The sequence below is a fragment of the Physella acuta genome, unplaced genomic scaffold, assembly GCF_028476545.2.
Source record: "Physella acuta isolate Inbredline_101_S28 unplaced genomic scaffold, ASM2847654v3 ptg002078l, whole genome shotgun sequence".
Taxonomy (NCBI): Eukaryota; Metazoa; Mollusca; class Gastropoda; family Physidae; genus Physella; species Physella acuta.
In genome coordinates this window covers 96,359-121,875 of record NW_026733580.1, presented here as the reverse complement: position 1 = coordinate 121,875, position 25,517 = coordinate 96,359, and the positions used below count along the sequence as shown (strand labels likewise).

Below are 25,517 nucleotides of genomic sequence, written 5' to 3'. Positions count from 1 at the left end.
TCATCACGTTTTTTTCCCCTCACCTCCCATGATTTTAGCCCCTATATCATCACGTTTTTTTCCCCTCACCCCCATGATTTTAGCCCGTATATCATCACGTTTTTTCCTCACCTGCTATGATTTTAGCCCCTATATCATCACTTTTTCCCCTCACCTCCCATGATTTTAGCCCCTATATCATCACGTTTTTTTCCTCTCCTCCCATGATTTAAGCCCCTATATCATCACATTTTTCCCCCTCTCCTCCCATGATTTTAGTCCCTATATCATCACATTTTTTCCCCTCTCCTCCCATGATTTTAGCCCCACTATCATCACATTTTCCCCCTCTCCTCCCATGATTTTAGCCCCTATATCATCACATTTTTTTCCCCTCTCCTCCCATTATTTTAGCCCCTATATCAGACTATGGGCTGATCAGTGAAGAGGAAAGGGCGGCCCTGGGGAGGGTGAAGCTGGAAGAGGACATTTCCGATGAGACGATTGGCTGCTCAACCGCCACTCCCCTGGTGAGTAGCTCTAGAACATTTTCATGAGGAATTTATTAACATTGTCAGTCTATCAGAGGCGTAGCGAGGGGGGGGGGGCGGCACATATTTCCCTGGGCGCCGACCTTATGGGGCGCCAAAATGGGTTGGAAAATCAAACTGAAGTTTGAAGTGGGGGGGGGGGGGTTGCAAATTGAAAGTTTGAGGGTGGGGGGAGGGGTACAAATGGAAAGTTTGTCCCCGGGCGCCGGGAAGGGTCGCTACGCCTCTGCATTCAATTTCACCTTGTCAGTGATTTCGGTAGACGTATGATTTTTTTGCTACGGGAAATAATATCACTGTGTCAGCGTATACCATATGGTTTGGGACTTTGGTATTCTTTACGTGTAATTCTTGTTATATTCTTATGATTAACAGACCAGGTGAAGTAGATTTCATCTGTTTCTGTCTAGGCGAAGCTCACGAACAGCCAACAGATTTGAGTCAGTTATCGATATTTTCGATTACTTAAAAATATTGGTGATTATTATATCTTCTCCTGCTGCTAATTATGTGTTTTCTATTTTTTCTAGATAGTTGAAGCTAAGAAAATGAAGTCGTTCTTCGGTCCACCAATACCGAGTATGTAAAGATTTTTACTCTGTATCGTTTTTTAATATCTCGAATACAAACCTGTAGCCTATGTGCCCAATGTAGAGACGCAAGAATTCAATTATTTGCTTAATGTGTTAGTAGCGTCCCTTTTTACGTAGTTCTGTCAAATATTTTTAGTAAAATATAAAAGAAAATAATGCTTTTTCAAACGTGAGATAAGGATACTATATAGATCTATAGCAACAGCAGACACAATAGAATAACCATAACCCTATAAGAAAATTGTAAATAATCTTTTTTGGTCTGAAATTTTCTAACATTTCTTAAAACGAAAGAAAATAACGTCTTCATTTAGTATAATCTACGCTCAATTTTATAACGTTAAAAGGTTTATAAAGTTCTTTGAACTTTTTCATTTTTCATTTTTTAAACGCAATTTTACCCCTTTACACCCAATATTAAACTCTTCTTTTCACAGTGTGACACCCACACTTTTACCCTGCCACACCCACACTTAAACTGTTCCATACCCACACTTAAACCTTGCCACACCCACACTTAAACCCTGCCACACCCACAATTAAACCCTGCACACCCACACTTAAACCCTGCCACACCCACACTTAAACCCTAACACACCCACACTTTAACCCTAACACACCCACACTTAAACCCTAACACACCCACACTTAAACCCTAACACAGCCACACTTAAACCTTGCCACACCAACACTTAAACCCTACCACACCCCTAATGAAACCCTGCCACACCCACACTTAAACCTTGCCACACTAACACTTAAACTGTGCCACACCCACACTTAAACCCTGCCACACCCACACTTAAACCCTGCCACACCCACACTTAAACCCTGCCACACCCACACTTAAACCCTAACACACCCACACTTAAACCCTAACACAGCCACACTTAAACCTTGCCACACCAACACTTAAACCCTACCACACCCCTAATGAAACCCTGCCACACCCACACTTAAACCTTGCCACACTAACACTTAAACTGTGCCACACCCACACTTAAACCCTGCCACACCCACACTTAAACCCTGCCACACCCACACTTAAACCCTGCCACACCCACACTTAAACCCTAACACACCCACACTTAAACCCTAACACACCCACACTTAAACCTTGCCACACCAACACTTAAACTGTGCCACACCCACACTTCAACCCTACCACACCCCTAATGAAACCCTGCCACACCCACACTTAAACCCTACCACGCCCCTAATGAAACCCTGTCTCCACAGAACATAGAGACGGCATGGGGGCGTACGTGGTACCCGTCGACGGCAAGCCACTGACCATACTGGGTAAATACAAACGATCATGTTAATTAGGCTAATTACGGTGATGAGCATGGTCAAAACATAGTTCAATGGTCACGTCGAATCGGTATAGCTCAAAGCCGATAAACTGACAAGTCATGAGTTGGAACCCCCGCAGATGAGCACAAAGAAGAAATAGAAAACGGGGTTTGTCTAAATACTAACTCGAAAGCTTGTTCAACGTTCGAAAAATATCGAGTTATAATATTCCAATCAGTGAACACTTACAGGAGAGAGTATATTTTAATTCCCTTGTATCTAGATATGCTTATAATTCCCTTGTATCTAGATATGCTTCTAATTCCCTTGTGTCTAGATATGCTAACAATTCCCTTGTATCTAAATATGCTTATAATTCCCTTGTATCTAGATCTGCTTATAATTTCCTTGTATCTAGATATGCTTATAATTTCCTTGTATCTAGATATGCTTACAATTCCCTTGTATCTAGATATGCTTATAATTCCCTTGTATCTAGATATGCTTATAATTCCCTTGTATCTAGATATGCTTATAATTTCCTTGTATCTAGATATGCTTATAATTCCCTTGTATCTAGATATGCTTATAATTCCCGCATATATAGATATGCTTATAATTCCATTGTATCTAGATATGCTTATAATTCCCTTGTATCTAGATATGCTTATAATTCCCGCATATATAGATATGCTTATAATTCCCTTGTATCTAGATATGCTTATAATTTCCTTGTATCTATATATGCTTATAATTCCCTTGTATCTAGATATGCTTATAATTCCCTTGTATCTAGATATGCTTATAATTCCCTTATAATTCCCTTATAATTCCCTTGTATCTAGATATGCTTATAATTTCCTTGTATCTAGATATGCTTATAATTCCCTTGTATCTAGATATGCTTATAATTCCCTTATAATTCCCTTGTATCTAGATATGCTTATAATTCCCTTGTATCTAGATATGCTTATAATTCCCTTATAATTCCCTTGTATCTAGATATGCCAACACCCGGACCTGCTGACTATCACGGAGACTATGCCGTTGTGCTTAAGAAATTTCCCGTGTTTTCTTTGGGTGAAAAGCCACCGGAGCCGAAAAAAAGTAAGACAAGAGTTTGTTCCAATACTACTGTCTATGTGTTTATAAGGACTGGGTTTTTGGTCTAGGTGTTGTGGTTGGGAGTTAAATACAGCTAAAAACGAGTGTAACTCAGTTGTAGTGCACTTTGAAAAAAAAAATTAAATGCTAAGATTATAACAATCAATGTGAATAAATCTTGTCAAGCACTTTATAATTGGAAACTCATCAACACATAATGTTATAATGTTTGTTTAAGCTCCTTCCAAAATTCATCAAAGTCATAAGTGAAGAAATACATAATGTAAAATTCAAATGAGGTAGTAAAAAGAAGTGACGAAAATCCAGTGTGTGTGTGTGGGGAGGGGGGGTAATAGAATTGTCTGCACTTGTGTGATGAACCACTAAATGTTTGAAATATTAAATTTGGACATTACTAGAAATAATATAATGGGTGATACATGTGGGTTTCCATTGAAATATGTAATGAGTGTCCATATAAATAATTCTATGGTCGATATATATTTGTCTATAAAAATACTCCTATGTCCATAGAAATACTTCAATGATCGCTTTATTTCTTCGTAAATAGGGTCGTATGTTATCCATAGACCTTGGTCTAGGGATGATATATTTGTCCATAGAATTACTTTATAGGTGACATATTTGTCCATAGAACTACATCTATGGGTGATACTTCATGGGTGATATATTTGTCCATAGAAACAGAGGCGTAGCGAGGGGGGGGGTGCGGACCGCATAGGGTGACACCATTTACGGGGGGGGGGGGGTGACACCAAGGCAAAAAATAGCAAAATATATAGAGAAAAATGATAATTCTACTAAATTAAGTGTAATTCGAGTGTTAAACAGTGTTTTAAGAGGTACAAATCGAAAATTTGAGGGGGGGGGGGGGGGGGGCGGGGGGTTGCAAATAGAAAATTTGAGGCGGGCAGGGGGTGCAAATCGAAAATTGAAAGTTTGTCCCCGGGAAGGGTCGCTACGCATCTGGGGTGTGACACCATTAAGTGCCGCACCGGGTGATACCCGACCTCGCTACGCCACTTCATAGAAATATATGTATGGTGGATTCTTGTAACGACCATGAGCCCTATAAACACACTGTATCAGTTCCTAAAACCAGTCTATTTGTAACCAGAGAAGGGGGTGCCAGGACCTAACAGGTACAACACAACAGGTGACCTGGCCTGGGGCAAGTGTAAGCGGATCACCCTCAAGTCCAGACACCCGCCGCTCAAAATCAGTTAAGTCAGATCACTCTTTGGTGTTAGAGTCTGATTAAGTCATGATAGCTCTTTGCATTAAGTCATATCGATTCTTAGGTATAAGCGTCAGATTAAGTCATGATAGCTATTTACTTTAAGTGATATCGAATCTTAGATATTAGCTTCAGATTAAGTTATATTAGCTCTTTACATTAAGTCATACTAGCTCTTCAAATTACGTCATACTAGCACTTTACATTAAGTCATTTTAGCTCTTTACATTAAGTCATACCAGCGCTTCTCATTAAATCATGTTAGCTTATCTCATTAAGTCATACTAGCTCTTTACATTAAGTCATGCTAGCTCATCTCATTAAGTCATGCTAGCTCATCTCATTAAGTCATACTAGCTCTTTACATTAAGTCATGCTAGCTCATCTCATTAAGTCATGCTAGCTTATCTCATTAAGTCATACTAGCTCTTTACATTAAGTCATGCTAGCTCATCTCATTAAGTCATGCTAGCTCTTCTCATTAAATCATGTTAGCTCTTCTCATTAAGTCATACTAGCTCTTTACATTAAGTCATGCTAGCTCATCTCATTAAGTCATGCTAGCTCTTCTCATTAAGCAAAGATAGCTCTTCACAACATAAATTGTGTGCCGCTAGAAATAAGCAGAACGTTTAGCAACTTTCTTCTACATTTTTAAATTTAAAGCTCGATCATTCAGAATACCTTTTGTTCTGTGCTGGTAATTGTCGTAATATAGTTTTTCAAAAAAATTAAACAATGAATTTTAAAAAAATCATAATAAATTACGTTCCTCATGGATTTCTGGCACTTTCAGAGGACCCCTCCCCGGGGCCGGCGCGGTACGCCCTCAACCGAGACATCTGCACCGGCCCAAAGTTCACGGCGATGCTGCGGCCGGCAAACCCTAACCGGATAACCGGTCTAATGAGTAAACTCGTCTTCATTCCCGGTGAGTTGGTAAATTGCGATAGAGCTCCCACAATGTCGTGTCTGAGCATTCTCAGCTCTAATGGGTACCCGGCATCAGGCGGCTGACCATAACACTAACTACTTAATTTTAAATTGTTGATGTTAAAATCATCAACATCGTCACAAATGGTTACCTGCATGCTTATTAAAAAAAAATAACCAGCTCTGTTTTTTTTATCTTCACACTTTGCTGGGTTATAAAACATAATGGGCTAAACTGATTACATTCCAATGTGTTGGTGTGGTCATGTTTTCACAATCACTATTATCAATAACTAGCACTTTCTCGGTGTTAATTAAACAAGACCTACCTTACCTTTGGCTTTGGACCCTATCAACTAAACTCAATAAGGTTTATTTCACCGGTGACATTGATACACTTGGTTATAAACAATACAGTAAATTCGCTACCTTTGATTGAAAACAAAGATTGCATACAAATGTCATGCTTAACTGACGATGTGTAATATGTGTTAGGAAAAACAAATTAATTTTGAATTACGAGATGAAGATTTAAGGCTTCTTAAGGTGTAATGAAAAGAAATATGTGCAATGTTTCTTTCAGACATTTTTTCTCCAGGGGGGGGGGGGGAAGCACTTGAAACTTTTAGGGGATGTTTAATATGTGTTAGGAAAAAGAAATTAATTTTGAATTACGAGATGAAGATTTAAGGCTTCTTAAGGTGTAATGAAAAGAAATATGTGCAATGTTTCTTTCAGACATTTTTCTCCAGGGGAGGGAGCACTTGAAACTTTTAAGGGACATACTAAATTTTCCGAGGTTAGGGGCTGACACTGGTAAAAGTATATATTTTCTATATAAAATCTATTTCGTTGAGGGGGGGGGGGGAGCAGTAGTCGTGCTGGGGTGGGGGTGGGGGAGGGGGAGGGGTGGAGATTCCAGAAGAGATGCCTGAAAGTAACAGTGAATATGTGGACGCCAGCTAGTGGATGAAATATTTCAGATCCTACTAATCCTGGGCCGGACTACTGCCCGCCAAGTGAAGATTGGTTGAAGAAACCCAGAACCATGGGGATTAAACCTAAAGACTTGTCTGCCAAGAAAAAAGCACCTGGTATGTGGTTTAGATTTCTTACTTTGCCAGTGCTTTGTGTTGAGTCAAGTTTTTTTTAGTTAACCAGTGCCTTATGCTGCTTAAATGTATTACTTAGCCAGCCTATTTGTGGTTTAGATTTATTTAGCCGCAACCTTGGTTATGGCTTAGATTTCTTATTTAGCCAGTCCATGTGTGCCCCTGTGTGTGGTTTAGACTTCTAACTTAGCCAGTCAATTTGAGTGTTTCAGTTTTCAAACTTAACCAGTCTACTTCTGCGTTTTTATCTCTAACTTAACCACTCCATGTATGGTCCAGACTTTAACTTAGCCGGTCCCTTGTGTGTGGTTTAAATATGTCTAATTTAGCCAGTCCATATGGTATCATTTCTAACTTAGCCATCCCATGTGGTATCATCTATAACTTAGCCATGCCATGTGGTATCATTTCTAACTTAGCCAGCCCGTGTTGTATCATTTCTAACTTAACCAGTCCATATGGTAAATGGTATCATTTCTAACTTAGCCAGTCCATTTTGTATTATTTCTAACTTAGCCAGCACATGTTGAATCATTGCTAACTTAGCCAGTCCATATGGTAAATGGTATCATTTCTAACTTAGCCAGTCCATGTTGTATCATTTCTAACTTAGCCAGTCCATATTGTATCATTTCTAACTTAGCCATCCCATATGGTATAATTTCTTACTTAACCAGTCCATGTTGTGTTGCATCATTTCTAACATAGCCAGTCCATGTTGTGTTGCATCATTTCTAACTTAGCCAGCCCACATGGTATCAATTCTAACTTAACCAGTCCATGTTGTATCATTTCTAACGTAGCCAGCCCATGTTGTATCATTCCTAACTTAACCATCCTATGTAGTATCATTTCTAACTTAGCCAGTGCCTCGGTTAAGTGTTAGGTTTTTGTCTTGTTTACAAAAAAAATGGAAGGACACCTTGATATCACCAGGCCCACAGACCTACAAGGTGCCTCCCATAGTCTCTGGACCCAAATGGCGCATTGGAATTCCAATCAAGAAAATCCAAAAGACAGCCGGTAGGTTTTACCTCATTCTATTTTAATGTGACAGTATAAAGAGTGTGATAATATTTTTCTACTTTACATATAAATACATACATACATACTCCATTCTATTTGAATGTTTCAACGTAGAAAGTGATTTAATTTGTAGCTATTTTACATATAAATACATACACACATACCTACATACTACTTGAATGTGATAGTATAGAAAGGATTATAATTGTTTATTATTTTACATGTTAATCCATACATACAAACCACATTCTATTTTAAAGTGACAATATAGAAATATTGATAATTTTTATTTTATTTTACACATAAACACATTCGTACCTAATCCATTATATTTGAATGGAGTATGTTTAGAAAGTGTGATATTTGGTTGCTATTCTACATATACATTCATACATATTACACCGCTCTCACGCAGTCAAATCCCTCCCCCTCACTACACACACACACACATGCACATGCACACATTTAATGTTATGAAATGTAAATTTACGAGTTAAAAAAAAACAACAAAAAAACTTTTAAAAAATGTGGTTTCAATTAAATAACGTTCTTAACACCAAGCCCAACCCACTCTTTTAGACGCAGCTAATAACACCAAGCCCACCCCACTCTTTTAGACGCAGCTAATAACACCAAGCCCATCCAACTCTTCTAGACGCAGCTAATAACACCAAGCCCACCCCACTTAGACGCTGCTAATAACACCAAGCCCACCCCACTTAGACGCAGCTAATAACACCAAGCCCACCCCACTTAGACGCAGCTAATAACACCAAGCCCACCCCACTTAGACGCAGCTAATAACACCAAGCCCACCCCACGTAGACGCAGCTAATAACACCAAACCCACCCCACTCTTCTAGACGCAGCTAATAACACCAAACCCACCCCACTCTTCTAAACGCAGCTAATAACACCAAGCCCACCCCACTTAGACGCAGCTAATAACACCAAGCCCACCCCACATAGACGCAGCTAATAACACCAAGCCCACCCCACTCTTTTAGACGCAGCTAATAACACCAAGCCCACCCCACTCTTTTAGACGCAGCTAACAACACCAAGCCCACCCCACTCTGTTAGATGCAGCTAATAACACCAAGCCCACCCCACTTTTTTAGACGCAGCTAATAAAACCAAGCCCATCCCACTCTTTTAGACGCAGCTAATAACACCAAGCCCACCCCACTCTTTTAGACGCAGCTAATAACACCAAGCCCACCCCACTCTTCTAAACGCAGCTAATAACACCAAGCCCACCCCACTTAGACGCAGCTAATAACACCAAGCCCACCCCACTTAGACGCAGCTAATAACACCAAGCCCACCCCACTTAGACGCAGCTAATAACACCAAGCCCACCCCACATAGACGCAGCTAATAACACCAAGCCCACCCCACTCTTTTAGACGCAGCTAATAACAACAAGCCCACCCCACTCTTTTAGACTCAGCTAATAACACCAAGCCCACCCCACTCTTTTAGACGCAGCTAATAACACCAAGCCCACCCCACTCTTACGCAGCTAATAACACCAAGCCCACCCCACTCTTTTAGACGCAGCTAATAACACCAAGCCCACCCCACTCTTTTAGACGCAGCTAATAACACCAAGCCCACCCCACTCTTTTAGACTCAGCTAATAACACCAAGCCCACCCCACTCTTTTAGACGCAGCTAATAACACCAAGCCCACCCCACTCTTTTAGACGCAGCTAATAACACCAAGCCCACCCCACTCTTTTAGACGCAGCTAATAACACCAAGCCCACCCCACTCTTCTAAACGCAGCTAATAACACCAAGCCCACCCCGCTTAGACGCAGCTAATAACACCAAGCCCACCCCACTTAGACGCAGCTAATAACACCAAGCCCACCCCACATAGACGCAGCTAATAACACCAAGCCCACCCCACTCTTTTAGACGCAGCTAATAACACCAAGCCCACCCCACTCTTTTAGACGCAGCTAATAACACCAAGCCCACCCCACTCTTTTAGACGCAGCTAATAACACCAAGCCCACGCCACTCTTTTAGACTCAGCTAATAACACCAAGCCCACCCCACTCTTTTAGACTCAGCTAATAACACCAAGCCCACCCCACTCTTTTAGACGCAGCTAATAACACCAAGCCCACCCCACTCTTCTAGACGCAGCTAATAACACCAAGCCCACCCCACTCTTTTAGACGCAGCTAATAACACCAAGCCCACCCCACTTAGACGCAGCTAATAACACCAAGCCCACCCCACTCTTCTAGACGCAGCTAATAACACCAAGCCCACCCCACTCTTCTAGACGCAGCTAATAACACCAAGCGCACCCCACTCTTTTAGACGCAGCTAATAACACCAAGCCCACCCCACTCTTTTAGACGCAGCTAATAACACCAAGCCCACCCCACTCTTTTAGACGCAGCTAATAACACCAAGCCCACCCCACTCTTTTAGACGCAGCTAATAACACCAAGCCCACGCCACTCTTTTAGACTCAGCTAATAACACCAAGCCCACCCCACTCTTTTAGACTCAGCTAATAACACCAAGCCCACCCCACTCTTTTAGACGCAGCTAATAACACCAAGCCCACCCCACTCTTCTAGACGCAGCTAATAACACCAAGCCCACCCCACTCTTTTAGACGCAGCTAATAACACCAAGCCCACCCCACTTAGACGCAGCTAATAACACCAAGCCCACCCCACTCTTCTAGACGCAGCTAATAACACCAAGCCCACCCCACTCTTCTAGACGCAGCTAATAACACCAAGCGCACCCCACTCTTTTAGACGCAGCTAATAACACCAAGCCCACCCCACTCTTTTAGACGCAGCTAATAACACCAAGCCCACCCCACATAGACGCAGCTAATAACACCAAGCCCACCCCACATAGACGCAGCTAATAACACCAAGCCCACCCCACTCTTCTAGACGCAGCTAACTTTATCTTCTACCCCCAGACACCCCCGGGCCGGGCGACTACAACCACAAGTCATCCATCGGTCAAGCCCCTAAGTATCCCTTTGGCACAGCTTTACCCACAGTCGTCAATAAATGTAAGCGGCGGTATGGAGCGAATGAGGAGGTGGGGGTCGAGGAAAAAGGGGGAGGGGGTCATCTCAATGTGACGTCACACTGTACATTTCACTATGATGTCACACTGTACATCTCACTGTGACGTCACACGGTCCATTCACAATGTGACGTCACACGGTCTATCTGAATGTGACGTCATAGGTCAATCTCACGTTGACGTCACATTAGTATGAATGTATCTTATTCGTCTTCACTGGTGTCATACAAAAAAAGCCAGGCTACAAAGATTTTGTTTACGAAATGTTAGTATCACAATTAGTGTATAATACGGTAAACTTATTTAAGAAATGACACTGTCAAGTCTTTGTTATAACTGTCACATTGTCATGCCTTTAGTTGATATAACTGTCACTTGTATTAACTGTCATTTTTCACGTTTCTGTTTTAATTGTCACACTATCGTGTATTTATATATATGTCACACTGTCACGACTTTATTGTAACTATCACACCGTCACGGAGGGGCGTAGCGAAGGGGGGGGGGCGGCGGCGGGTGCGGACCGCACCGGGTGACACCATTTAGGGGGTGACACCAAGGCAAAAAATAGCAAAATATATAGAGAAAAACTTGAGGGGGGATGCAAATCGAAAACTTGAGGGGGGGGGGGTGCAAATCGAAAGTTTGAGGGGGGGGGGGTGCAAATCGAAAACTTGAAAGTTTGTCCCCGAGAAGGGTTGCTACGCCTCTGGGTGACACCATTAAGTGCCGCACCGGGTGACACCCGACCTCGCTACGCCACTGCCGTCACGGAATTGTGTAGGTATATCTGTCACACGGTCATATTTTTGTTTCGATTAAATTACTTTTCCGACTAGCAAAAAAGTGTCATTTGGTTTCGATCCCTCGACAGTTGTGACGCCCGGGCCCGACATGTACAACAGGGCGGGGTTCAAGCTGGATGAGCCAGGGTACACCATGAAGTACAGGTGGTTCGATACAAATAGTAGTAAGTTGCAGTTGTACTCTTGTCTCGCTTCTCTGGAGTCAGACTTTACTATAGTAAGTTGCTGTTGTTTTTATGTCTCGCTTCTGTATGTGTGTGTATGTATATAATTTGCGCTGTTGTGTTCTAGTTGCACTAAAGCAACAAATTAAGAAACGGTGTCATTATTATCAAATATTACCATTCCAAAAATAAAAAAGATAACCTTAGGATCACAAAAGTTGAAAAATATGTATTTATATTTTAAATAAATTAATAAATTTATATAAATATATATACATATATACATATATACATATATACATATATACATATATACATATATACATATATACATATATACATATATACATATATACATGTATACATATATACATATATACATATATACATATATACATATATACATATATACATATATACATATATACATATATACATATATACATATATACATATATACATATATACATATATACATATATACATATATACATATATACATATATACATATATACATATATACATATATACATATATACATATATACATATATACATATATACATATATACATATATACATATATACATATATACATGTATACATATATACATATATACATATATACATGTATACATATATACATATATACATATATACATATATACATATATACATATATACATATATACATATATACATATATACATGTATACATATATACATATATACATATATACATGTATACATATATACATATATACATGTATACATATATACATGTATACATGTATACATATATTCATGTATTCATGTATACATATATACATATATACATATATACATGTATACATGTATACATGTATACATATATACATGTATACATGTATACATGTATACATGTATACATATATACATATATACATATATACATATATACATATATACATATATACATATATACATATATACATATATACATATATACATATATACATATATACATATATACATATATACATATATACATATATACATGTATACATATATACATGTATACATGTATACATATATACATGTATACATATATGCATATATACATATATACATATACAATTATATACATGTATTTATAATAAGCCTATATATATATATATATATATATATATATATATATATATATATATATATATAATTATTAATAAAAAATATCAGATGACGAGTTATATTCACCTACTGGGATTAGTCTAATCTGAGCTCATTATAATACTAAGACAATGATGTATGCACAAGTACATTTGAACACTACCGTTTGGTCTCAGATTCTATAAACCTACGTCATTACATCAGTTTAATTTAGCAGGTTAATTGCATCTGGTTAAATGTGTTATTGAGGAGGGTAGTTCGAAACATTTTTTACTAGATTATATCATAATATTTCAAAAATCATCATGGGGACAACGTGGTCGAGTCGGTAAAGCTCGTGGTTGCTACACCGAAAAGTCTCGAGTTCGAACCCTCGGGCAGATGAAACACAGCCACACTTCTAGGAGAGACAACTCCAAAATCAAACAACAGCTGCCTTGTAGTTTGTTCTTGGTTGAACAAAGGCAATGGAAGCAAATCCAAAAAAAAAAAAAAAAACCAGACTGAAATCGGGCAGATGAAACACAGCCACACTTCTAGGAGAGACAACTCCAAAATCAAACAACAGCTGCCTTGTAGTTTGTTCTTGGTTGAACAAAGGCAATGGAAGCAAATCCAAAAAAAAAAACCAGACTGAAATCGGAGTCAACGGCCTCAATGGCGCATAACCAGTTGACACGTATACTTAACTGTGTTGGCTCTTCTAACACTAAATATTAAGAACACAGAAGAAGAAGAACATGTCATATATTGTATGTTGAGATCATGTATGTTTTTTTGTACGTCTTTCTCAACAGAACCCCACCCAGGCCCCGCGACCTATAAATGTAACGAGAAATGGGTGAAGAAACGAAACCCCGCCTACACCATCCAAGACAGGACAGCGCCAACCTACCCCAGTTCCCTCTACGCTCTCAGTAACATTAGACTTTGTTTCGTTCTCAGTTACATTGGACTTGTGGTTTTTTTTATATTAACTAAATCACTACGCTCTCAGTAACATAAACTTTTGTTTCGTTCTCAGTTACATTGGACTTATGTTTTTTTTTTTTATATTAACTAAATCACTACGCTCTCAGTAACATTAGCTTTTGGTTTCTTTCATTAACCAAATCTCTACACTCTCAGTAACATTGACCCAGTTTTCGTTCTCAGCAAAATTAGCCTTTTGTTTGTTTCATTAACTAAATCTCTCCAATCTTAGTAACATGAACTTTTGATTCTTTAATTAACTAAATCTCTATACTCTTAGTAACATTAGACTTTTGTTTCTTTAATTAACTAAATATCCTATACTATTAGTAACATTAATCTTTTGTTTCTTTAATTAACTGAATCTCTATACTCTTAGTAATATGAACTTTTGTTTCTTTCATTAACTAAATCTCTATGCTAGACCTGTCTAGTTTTGGTGGTAAGGCTGTCCAAATTACAGTAATGATGTTTCAAATGTAATGACCTCATTAATTCCTTTACTGAAACTACTACCGATTTTATTTTAGACCAAAAAACCTGTACCTTAGAGAACAGGAATGTAGATTGATACTCTCATAAACTACACTGTTACCATCTAGATGCTGATCTGATTATCTCATGGACTACTCATCTAACCATCTTAATATAGACTAAATTCTCTACTTGATTACTCATCTACACATTCAAATACAAAATCTGATTTTCCTTTTAGACTACTCTTGCCACCATCTAAATATGGACTTGGTCCACCAATATACTTCTCATCTAACCATCAAAGTATAGTTCTGATCCTCTCGTAGACTGCTTATTAAACCTTCTATTGTTAGATCTTATCCTAACAAAGATTACTAATCTAAACATTTATTTATAGACGTAATCCTCCCATAGACTACCCATATAATCATCTAAATATAGACATAATCCTTCCATAGACTAACCATATAATCATCTAAATATAGACATAATCCTTCTATAGACTACCCATATAAGCATCTAAATATTGACATAATCCTTCCATAGACTACCCATATAATCATCTAAATATAGACATAATCCTTTAATAGACTAACCATATAATCATTTAAATATAGACATAATCCTTTAATAGACTAACCTTATAATCATCTAAATATAGACATAATCCTTCCATAACTACCCATATAATCATCTAAATGTAGACATAATCCTTCCATAGACTACCCATATAATCATCTAAATATAGACATAATCCTTTAATAGACTAACCATATAATCATTTAAATATAGACATAATCCTTTAATATACTACCCATATAATCATCTAAATATAGACATAACCCTCCCATAGACCACATATAACAATCTAAATGTAGACATAACCCTCCCATAGACTACCCATATAATCATCTAAATACAGACATAACCCTCCCATAGACTACCCATATAATCATCTAAATGTAGACATAATCCTCCCATAGACTACCCATAGAATCATCTAAATATTGACATAACCCTCCCATAGACTACTCCACTAACCCCGGGCCCGGTCAATATGACGTACCCACGTCAACCATCATCGACACACAAGGAAAATCCTTCGGCACGAGACCTTGGTCACCCACAGAAGAAGATTGTAAGTTCAACACTTTTTTTAGTCTTCTCTTATAACTTATGTTGTAATAATATTGTAAGTTCAAAATTTTTAAGTCTTCTCTTATGTTGTAATAATATTGTGAGTTCACCACTACTTTTATTCTTTTCTAATGTTGTAAGAAAATTGTAAGTTCACCACTTTTTAGTGTCTTCTCTTATGTTGTAATAATATTGTGAGTTCACCACTACTTTTATTATTTTCTTATGTTGTAAGAAAATTGTAAGTTCACCACTTTTTAGTGTCTTCTCTTATGTTGTAAGAATATTGTGAGTTCACCACTACTTTTATTCTTTTCTAATGTTGTAAGAATATTGTAAGTTCACCACTTTTTAGTGTCTTCTCTTATGTTGTAAAAATATTGTGAGTTCACCACTACTTTTATTCTTTTCTAATGTTGTAAGAAAATTGTAAGTTCACCACTTTTTAGTGTCTTCTCTCATGTTGTAAGAATATTGTGAGTTCACCTCTACTTTCATTCTTTTCTTGTGTTAAAAGTTTTTGTTTCTTAACGAAACATAACGGCAGTATTTACTCCTAGCTAAGTAAGACAAAAGGTAACAACATTCACGAAATAAAACGAAATTTTCACTCGCTGCTAACTTGAGAAATAATTAACGATACAAAACGATATTATATAATGACTTGAACCTAACATTGTAACAAAATACAGTGCGTTAAGTCAATGCATGTTTACTTCGTTATTTTTAAAATTGGAAGAGATTCTTTAACACAATAAAGTGTTACTTTTCAACATTTTTTATGAGCTATGTGGCCTGTTGATTTTGACTTCAGCCTGCTTTTTTTCTGCTTTTCTGTCTATACAACAACAATCTGGAAAGTTGAGAATAGTTTTTTTTTAAATTTCTCTCGTGGACGCGAAACTTAACTTAGTTACCCTGCGGATTCGAACTCGGAGACTCTTGGATTTAACTGTCATATGCTCTACCACCGCCATAGCAGCTTATCATACACTTTCAAAAAGGAGATATAACTATTAAAACATCAGGCTAATTCAAAACACATCGCATTGTATTATCATTTCAATACAATACATTACATCAAAAGGTAAAGAGACTGCGGGGTCAACTGGTAGGGCGTTCGACGGCTAACCCAAAAGTCTCGAGTTCGCGTCTCTGCTTACAGTCGTAAGGCTGAGTCCACCCAGCTCTGATGGGTACCTGTCTTACATTAAGGAAAGTAAAGGCGGCTGGGCCTAGCGCTGACCACACTATCCCTTCATATACCGAGGTCACAGAAACAGGTGAACTCTACTTCACCTGCTCCGTGCGGCCGACATGTTCAAAGAGATTTTTTTTACTTTACATCAAAACTCACCTCTGTTAGTTTAAAAAAATGAGACAGTCAAATAAAACAGAAGTAGATGCATTATTTGACACAGTTAGTAAAAATTTTATCAACCCATATTTCAAATTACGCATGCGCCTTCTCCCAGCCCGGAAACAGTTTGTGTTTAAATAGCCGAAACAAAACCGTCTCTCAAAACGACGCAAATAAAAACAAAACAAAAAAATCATCTGCAATCAGTGTACGCTTGGTTTAAGTGAAGAAGATTTATTCCCGTGCCAGAGAGGCATGCCACAAGTTTTATTTATACCTGTAGGTTTACCTCAGATTTGTCTCCCTGTGCACACAGAGCGATGGGGGTTATTATCTCGTTTTCCTGTTTACCTCCCTTTTACACGGGGGGTAACTGCGAGTATCATAACACCTTGAGTTACGTTGCCTGTTTTCGTTAGCGTGAATGTATTGTTTAATTAAAAGCTGATAACGTGGAATTTTTATAATTATAACGATAATTAGATTTTGTGTTTAACAACAGTATCTGGAGTTTTATAATTATAATATTAATTAAGGTTTGTGTTTTATAAAACTGTATATAATGTCATTTTGTTAATTTGAAGCTTAAGATTTTAAATGTTTCTTCTTGTTTTAAGGGGTTAATCACAGAAAAACATAGAAAAATATAAACTTAAGTATGCCTAGACGCGTAGACTATTTATAGGTGACCCGAGATTCTAAATTTAGTTGTTAATTTGCCGAAAATTAGCAACTTATTCAATAAAGTCTAGCGAATCTAATTTAAATTGGGGGAAAAAATAGATTATTTTTAGGCGAATGTGATTTTTTTTCTATCATACTTTCATGACCCGTTTGCACTTTTTGGCCAATACCGTCTGCTGGAGGTACGAACTTCATAACATATGATAGACACATAATCCTTTGACACGCAATGAATTACCTGAAGATTATTCTGTATGGAGTGGTAAATAGGCGCAGCAGGGCTTGTCTAAGATGCTTGTACTAGTTATGATATACACAAGTTTTAGAATAGTGTTAAGGAGGTGTTTGTTAGTTCCATCCCATGCTCAGGTCGTAAGGCGGTCATCAAGTTAGGATTAACGATTGTTTAATAGTTCCTCTAGCTGTATCTTAAGACGGTCTAAATCAGGAGTTAGGGGTTTGTGAGTTCGTCTTGTTGTGATCTTAGGACGGTCTAAATCAGGAGTTAGGGGTTTGTGAGTTCGTCTAGTTGTGATCTTAGGACGGTCTAAATCAGGAGTTAGGGGTTTGTGAGTTCGTCTAGTTGTGATCTTAGAACGGTCTAAATCAGGAGTTTAGGGGTTTTGTGAGTTCGTCTAGCTGTGGTCATTATGCCGAACTAAGCCATAGCTAGCGATTGATTTTATAAAATACTTAGTTCTGAACGTAAGGCTGTCATAAAGTTACTGCATGTCTAGCGCAGACAACTGACAGATGTCTGTCAGGCAACTATGATCACAGCCCCTGGAATTAGTCTCAGTTCTACCAGTATTCCGTTCTCAAATAAATGGACAAACAGCACCTTAATGTTTTAATTTGAAAAAGTATGATCAGCGCTTCTCTGGGGAAGTGGGAGGGGGGGGGGGGACTTGAAACTTTCGGAGGGGTTGGGGAGAAGTCGGATCTAAATTTTCGGAGGGTGGCGTACAGTGGCTAAAGTATATACTTTCTGTATAAATATGTGTTTATTTCGTTCGGGGGTGGGGGCGGTAAACTTGATTTATGAGGGCAGTGCCATTCTCCCCCCCCCCCCCTCCACACACACACACACAATGAAGAGATGTCTCAGAAAAAATGCTTTTGTTTAAATGCTTTATTCAATAGTTTAAAATACGTGACAATTTCCTGTGAATGTAAACGATAAGAAAAGCATTGTACCCCAGCCTTCTCTATACGTCAGCATCTAATAACAACTGAATATTCTATGGTCATCCAAAAGAAAGCTTCCCTGAAAATTTCAGCGCGCTAGCTAACTGGGAAGTGCCAGAAATTTCGATCGCAAGATTTGATTGGAAAGACAAACAAACATTGAAAGCAAGTTAAAGAAAACGTGGGAAAAATTGCTGGCACAACACGGGATCATCCAACCAGCAGCCGTGTGACTATCGGCTCGACCACACAATTCCGGCATCATCGGATTAACCACATTGTTTCCCCTCAGATCTCATGTTCCACTAAGTTCACGGGTCGGCTCATCTTTTCCCGTTTGTGCCCAAGACAGATGAAGTAGAGTTCATCTGTTTTAATTCCCTCAGCTAATAGGGGTATACTGTGGTCAGCACTACACCCAGCCGCCTTTATTTCCTTACCGCAAGTTAGTTGCCCATCAAAGCTGGGTGGACTCAACGACGTTCTACTGACTTGAACCCGGATTCGAGCTCCAGAGTTTCGTGTTAGCAGTCTAGCTCTCTAACGCTTCGGCACGCCGTCTCCACAGGAGTCGGATAGTTCCAATTAATGTCAACACACATTTTAAGAACTAAATTTATAGTTTGTAAACGATACTCTTTAAACCCCCATACGTTTTTGTTTTGTTTTGGTTTACGGCTCAAGTAAAAATGTAAAATCCTGAAAGAAAAAAACAACCAACACTATCATCTAAAGCTGCCCCCGGCTACAATTAAGAATATCAAGATCATTAAAATAATAAAAGCAACCTTTTATGTACGTCACTGTTGATGTGCCGCTTTATCTATACTGCGCATGCGTCAAAGCTAAGCTAGTTTGAGTTAAACATAGAAACACACGCACTTTTGGAGAAAATTGATGATAGATTTTTTTTAGCCTTAGTTAGCGCCATTTTTTTTATGAGCGAACTATTTTTTTCTGCTTTCGCCTTTAATGAAAACCATTTCAGTCTGGTTTTTAAATCTAAGCCGATTCCCTTCAACGAAGAACAATGTTATTAAAACATTAATTACATTTTTAATTAAACTTTGTATTGTTTATCTTAGTAGGAAGAAATTATCTTTTAAGCCGCTTTTGAATTTGTCTACATTCTTAAATGGTAAAGCTCAAAGTTCCCGTGAAGTTAACTTATCAACATCAAACATGAGTTTATCGCTTATATTTTTAAATTTTAAAAAGTTGAATGAATTGTATCTACGTATGCTAGAGAAGGCGGTCTATTTACATTATGAGAATGATTATAAAACGCTTACTGGTTGAAAAAAAAAATGATCATACTAATACAAAACTACCGTAGGTGTTCGCTTTTGGGCAAGTCTAAAGTCAGCTGTTGAGCTTAAGGGTTGGCGTGGTCGAGTTGGTAAAGCTCATGGTCGCTAAACCGAAAAGTCTCGAGTTCGAACCCTCGGGCAGATGAAGCTCGTTAGCTGGGGACAGTCACTATGCTAGGAGAGTCAACTCCAAAATCAAACAACTGCTGCCTTGTAGTTTGTTCTTGGTTGGATAAAAGCCATGGAACCAAATCCAAAAAGAAAAGCAGGCTGAAATCGGAGTCAATGGCCTGAATGTGACATAAACTGTTGACCAGTTGACACGTATCCTTAATTGTGTTGGAGTATATCCCTTCCAACACTAAAATTAAGAAGGAAGAAGAAGAAGAAGCTGATGAGCAGTTGATGAGAGAAATATGTTCTCTCAGTTAACTGAAGAATGAGATCATACTTCCGGCGTTTTCTGTGATCGCAAACTAACGACTTGAAACTGTAAGCAAGCTCTTTTTAAGAGAGAGAAGAATATCGGTCTATGAATGAACCAAGTATTAAAAAAACAAACGTGTCTATTTCTTAAATAATGTGCAACGTTATATAATTTCCACATACGAATAAATCAAACATTTTTAGAAATAAAATATAGATTGGAGTCTGGAGGAACTACATTGACTTAAGATCACCAATTAACATAAAGCTATAAACACGGCAGTCATTTAGTTCTAGTTAAGCTCACATCGCCTGCTGCTAAAAATAAACTTGACCTAAATATTGAAAATTCAAAATTGTTCTATTTTTTAACATCGAGATTAATGACCTATAGGTTTCTATTTTTTAAAAAAGTATCTACATTTCCCCCAGGGATTTCTTCAATGCAATGTTGTGTTGTTTTAAAAAAATGTAGTTCACCCATTAGCGAATGAGTCACCCGAATTGCGTTGGTTTTTTTTTTTTATTTACCTTTCTCTAATGTTTCCCTCGCTACAGCTTAAAAAATGTCTAGCCTGGAATCTTATGAATGTGAACATTTAGGACGTATAATGAACGATGCAAGCCTACAATCTTCCAAATTTCTACATCTCTCAGTATATTGTACGACCCACGCCGGAAATCTAATGAATGTGAAAATTAAGGACGTAGTGCCTATATTGAACAATACAAGAACGTAATCTTTTAAATGTCTACATATTCTATATATTGTATGATATAAGTCTGGGATATTCCGAATTTCTATATATAGTCCGTATATTGTACTATATAAGTATCAGGTATTACGAATGCCTACATATAGGAGTATAATAAACGACAAAGTTTTCTCAAAATATATATATATATATTAAAATTTACAGATGGTTTAAGCTATAACCTAGTCTATGTTTACAAACATGTATCAGTAGGGCAACCTTTAAGAAAGGGCTCCAGACTAGCATATGCAATTTTTTTTTCTTTAAAATCTTATATCACAGGGGGAGATACCTAGCAAACATAACATGTTCAGACTTAAATAAACACAGAGATGCATGCTTTTGATGACACGTATTTGTCTACTAGTAGATGCTTTTTATTCACTATTGTTTTCTTATCGCATTACATATACTTGCATGTTTAATATATAATATTATAATTGTATATTTATAAAATATGCATACATAGACAATCATATATATATATATATATATATATATATATATATATATATATATATATATATATATATATACATTTCTTGAATGCTAGAAAACACCCGAGTTACTTATATCTATTAACTGCTATAACACAAAAAAATGCCAAAATAAGTCTAGATAGAAACACAAGCACCCATTTAAAACACCACAAGCACTCACGACTTTAAACCCGAGCATGCTAGGCCACTTACCTTGACGCTATCTCCTCACCCAGTGCCCGGGCCCGCAGAATACCAGGAGGCAGACAGCTTCAAACTGTTGATCAAGAACCCTCCAAGCTACTCTTTCGGGGCCAAGTCTGTGGCTACGGTTGGTGAGTAGCAGACTTTAGTCCTGTGCGTGTGTTCTGAGTTCAAACGTTCGCCTGGTTTAAGCGTTCATGTTTTTGAATTTATATCTAGTTTATAGAAACTTCCTTTGAACTTATGGTGTTTGTATAGATATCAACCATAGGAAAGTAATTCAGAGTGTATCACTCTTATTCGATCTATAGCCTACATGGATATATGTTTTACATGTTTTTTTTTAAATTATTACTTTTATTTAACAATTATTTCGATCTTAAAAATTATATTTTAATAAAAAATAAGTAAATTGTCTTAAAGATATTTTTTTTAAATATTTTTTTCCGTTCATTCACAACTATTGCCTGATGGTATCGAAAGTTATAAACAATTTTTCTCTTCCTAACTACATACCTTTGTACTTTAAAAACGTGTTTTATAATGATTAAGCGTGTCTAAACGCGTATGAATAACGAACACATTAGGCTCATGAAAAAGATGAACTTTAGTCAGATTGTAAAGCGCAGTCTGTTTATCCCGGCTACTGAGCAGAGAAAAACAAGTCCAACGCACCTAGACAGAATAATTACTTAAGAAATGAAAGCCGCGCTTCCACGCTTGGGTAAACACCGTAGGTACAACGTGCCTCTAGGTACCCCCGGCTCACCGTTTTGTAACTAGACCAGCTTCCCATGGCAGGTGTGTTTTTTTTTTTTCTGTTTTCAAACTTTTTTTTTATGCAACTTTTTTTTTTTCTGCAGCATTTTTTTTTGCGCAATTGTCTGGAAAAACGTACCGGGTTCAGAGCTTGTTGAGCCCAGAGGATTGTCTTTCCAAGTGGTCCTCACATTATATTTGTCTCTGTCCATGTGGTCCTCACATTATGATATCTGTCTCTGTCCATGTGGTCCTCACATTATGATATCTGTCTCTGTCCAAGTGGTCCTCACATTATGATATCTATCTCTTGAGATTGTCCAAGTGGTCCTCACATTATGATATCTGTCTCTTGAGATTGTCCAAGTGGTCCTCACATTATGATATCTATCTCTTGAGATTGTCCAAGTGGTCCTCACATTATGATATCTATCTCTGTTCTAGTGGTCCTCACATTATGATATCTATCTCTTGAGATAGTCTGCTCTAGTGGTCCTCACATTATGATATCTATCTCTTGAGATTGTCCAAGTGGTCTTCACATTATGATATCTATCTCTTGAGATTGTCCTAGTAGTCCTCACATTATGATATCTATCTCTTGAGATTGTCCAAGTGGTCCTCACATTATGATATCTATCTCTTGAGATTGTCCTAGTGGTCCTCACATTATGATATCTATCTTTTGATATTGTCTGTCCTAGTGGTCCTCACATTATGATATCTATCTCTTGAGATTGTCCAAGTGGTCCTCACATTATGATATCTATCTTTTGATATTGTCTGTCCTAGTGGTCCTCACATTATGAAATCTATCTCTTGAGATTGTCCTAGTGGTCCTCACATTATGTTAAGCTTATGTTTGCTTAGCTTATGGAATTTCCAATACGAGTGGTTTTCACTTAATGATGGCAACCTATTATTTGTAAAACCAAAGCTGATGTCTGTTGAAATGGTTCTCACATTATAATAACTATTCCTTGTTCAGCCTTTAGATTGTCTACATGAGTGGTTATCAATTAATAGTGTCAACATTTTTCTTCTTGCCGTCAAGCTGTTGTCTGTGGTAACGTCCTTCACATTACGTCATGCTATTTCGTTAAGCTCATGAGATTTTCTTCCAGTTGTCCTCACTTTATCATATCCAGATTGCTTTGTTGCACTCTTCAAATATTCTTTTGGAAATATCCAAATAGTAATCAAATTTTCTTCTCTTCAATCTGATTGGAACACCTTACGATGCAAACATTAAACTGTGATAATTTTGTTACATCCGCTGTTAACGCGACATTTCGTTAGCTCACATATTAGTTTGGGTGCCTTTAGTTCACTATTACATTTCAAATATTTGATTATCTATTATAAGTTATTCCAACATATCTTTATGAGCTTGTTAATGGAAAATATGGATCTTTTTTTATGTAAATCATTATAGCGCACAGCTTTGGCTCAAGGAATGTTTATTGTTAATTGAGCTTGTTTGAGCATCATTCAAGTCTCCAATCATTTTCTCATCGGTGTAGTAACTTGAACAGTGTCAGAGTAAGAAAAAATTATTTCAAAATGTTCGTTTCCTAAGGGGATATCTGCCAACGCTTAATGATTTATTATTGTATACGTAGTTTAATATACAAGAAATCGACCCGTAGAAATTCTCTAGGGATGTGCGGGGGTGTGCTACTCTCTTAAACAAACAATGAGATTTATACTCTTCATCCTCCCCCCCCCCCAACCCTACACTTACTGGCCGTTTATAAAATACCGTAGATTTGAATAGGGTTGCTAAGATGAACGATTCAGAAAATTATTTCCGACATGTGATGTCTTTTAACTCCCCCCCCCCCCCCTCTTGTCATCAAAGCTATCCTCCTTTCACAGAATAAATTACTTTAACATTGAAGAGTGTCCCTGTCCTAACTATATCCAGTCTCCTCCCCTCTCCTGATAACTTCCATACAATTTTTTTTTAAAACTACTTAGCGGATAAAAAAACCCACATCAAATGTAGGCAATCTCTTTGACCTCAAAGTTAAAGTCAAGTGATAATTAGCCGTTAGATTTAGCGTCCGATGTAGCTGAGATTTAAACGTGACTTGGTGGCTTTGGTTCGATCCGTTTAGTGACATACTGTGGCAGTGGCGTAGCCAGGATCGTCTCACGGGGGGGGGGGGGGTTCAAATTTTTACCCGGCCCCCGAGGACAAACTTTTGATTTGCACCCCCCTCAAACTTTTGATTCGCACCCCCTCCGCTCAAACTTTTCATTTGCACCCCCCCCCCCCCCTCAAACTTTTCATTTGCACCCCTCAGACTTTCGATTTTCAGCCCCCCCCCCCCCCTCAACCTTTATGTATCTACCGAGGGGTCTATGGGGGGGGGGGTTGCACCCCCCTGCCTACGCCACTGATCTGTGGAGTCTATTCAGTGCCGGGAAACTCACATAGTTTGAATTACAAAAGACTAGATTGTAAGGGGTTAAGATGGTGGGGGGGGGGGAGTAATGATGTGCTAGAATACAATCGATCACTGTCATGTGTGTATTTGGTTCAGCATTGACAATATTTTCTCGCTACAATCAAGTAGGCTATTCGTAAAGTTTACAAGCATTAAAAAATGCGGGTTCAATGAATTTTGTTAACTAGATGACTACCTTTGTATAAAATAAAAATATTTTTTTAAAAATCCAGAGAAAACAGGGAAAAGAATAGTACCTGTATGAAAC

The 25,517-nt window shown here is 37.9% G+C and overlaps 1 protein-coding gene across 1 annotated transcript in view; it reads left to right on the top strand.

Moving 5' to 3' along the window:
• LOC131932051 (uncharacterized) overlaps positions 1 to 25,517 on the top strand; it is a 44,618-nt gene that overhangs the window by 6,461 nt on the left and 12,640 nt on the right. Inside the window, exons 3-13 of the mRNA XM_059288915.1 lie at positions 394 to 509; positions 1,061 to 1,109; positions 2,363 to 2,425; positions 3,422 to 3,526; positions 4,662 to 4,766; positions 5,578 to 5,712; positions 6,698 to 6,808; positions 7,763 to 7,849; positions 10,817 to 10,912; positions 11,804 to 11,899; positions 13,843 to 13,962. Coding sequence (XP_059144898.1) covers positions 394 to 509; positions 1,061 to 1,109; positions 2,363 to 2,425; positions 3,422 to 3,526; positions 4,662 to 4,766; positions 5,578 to 5,712; positions 6,698 to 6,808; positions 7,763 to 7,849; positions 10,817 to 10,912; positions 11,804 to 11,899; positions 13,843 to 13,962 — 1,083 coding nt within the window. The remainder of the gene's footprint in view (positions 1 to 393; positions 510 to 1,060; positions 1,110 to 2,362; positions 2,426 to 3,421; positions 3,527 to 4,661; positions 4,767 to 5,577; positions 5,713 to 6,697; positions 6,809 to 7,762; positions 7,850 to 10,816; positions 10,913 to 11,803; positions 11,900 to 13,842; positions 13,963 to 25,517) is intronic.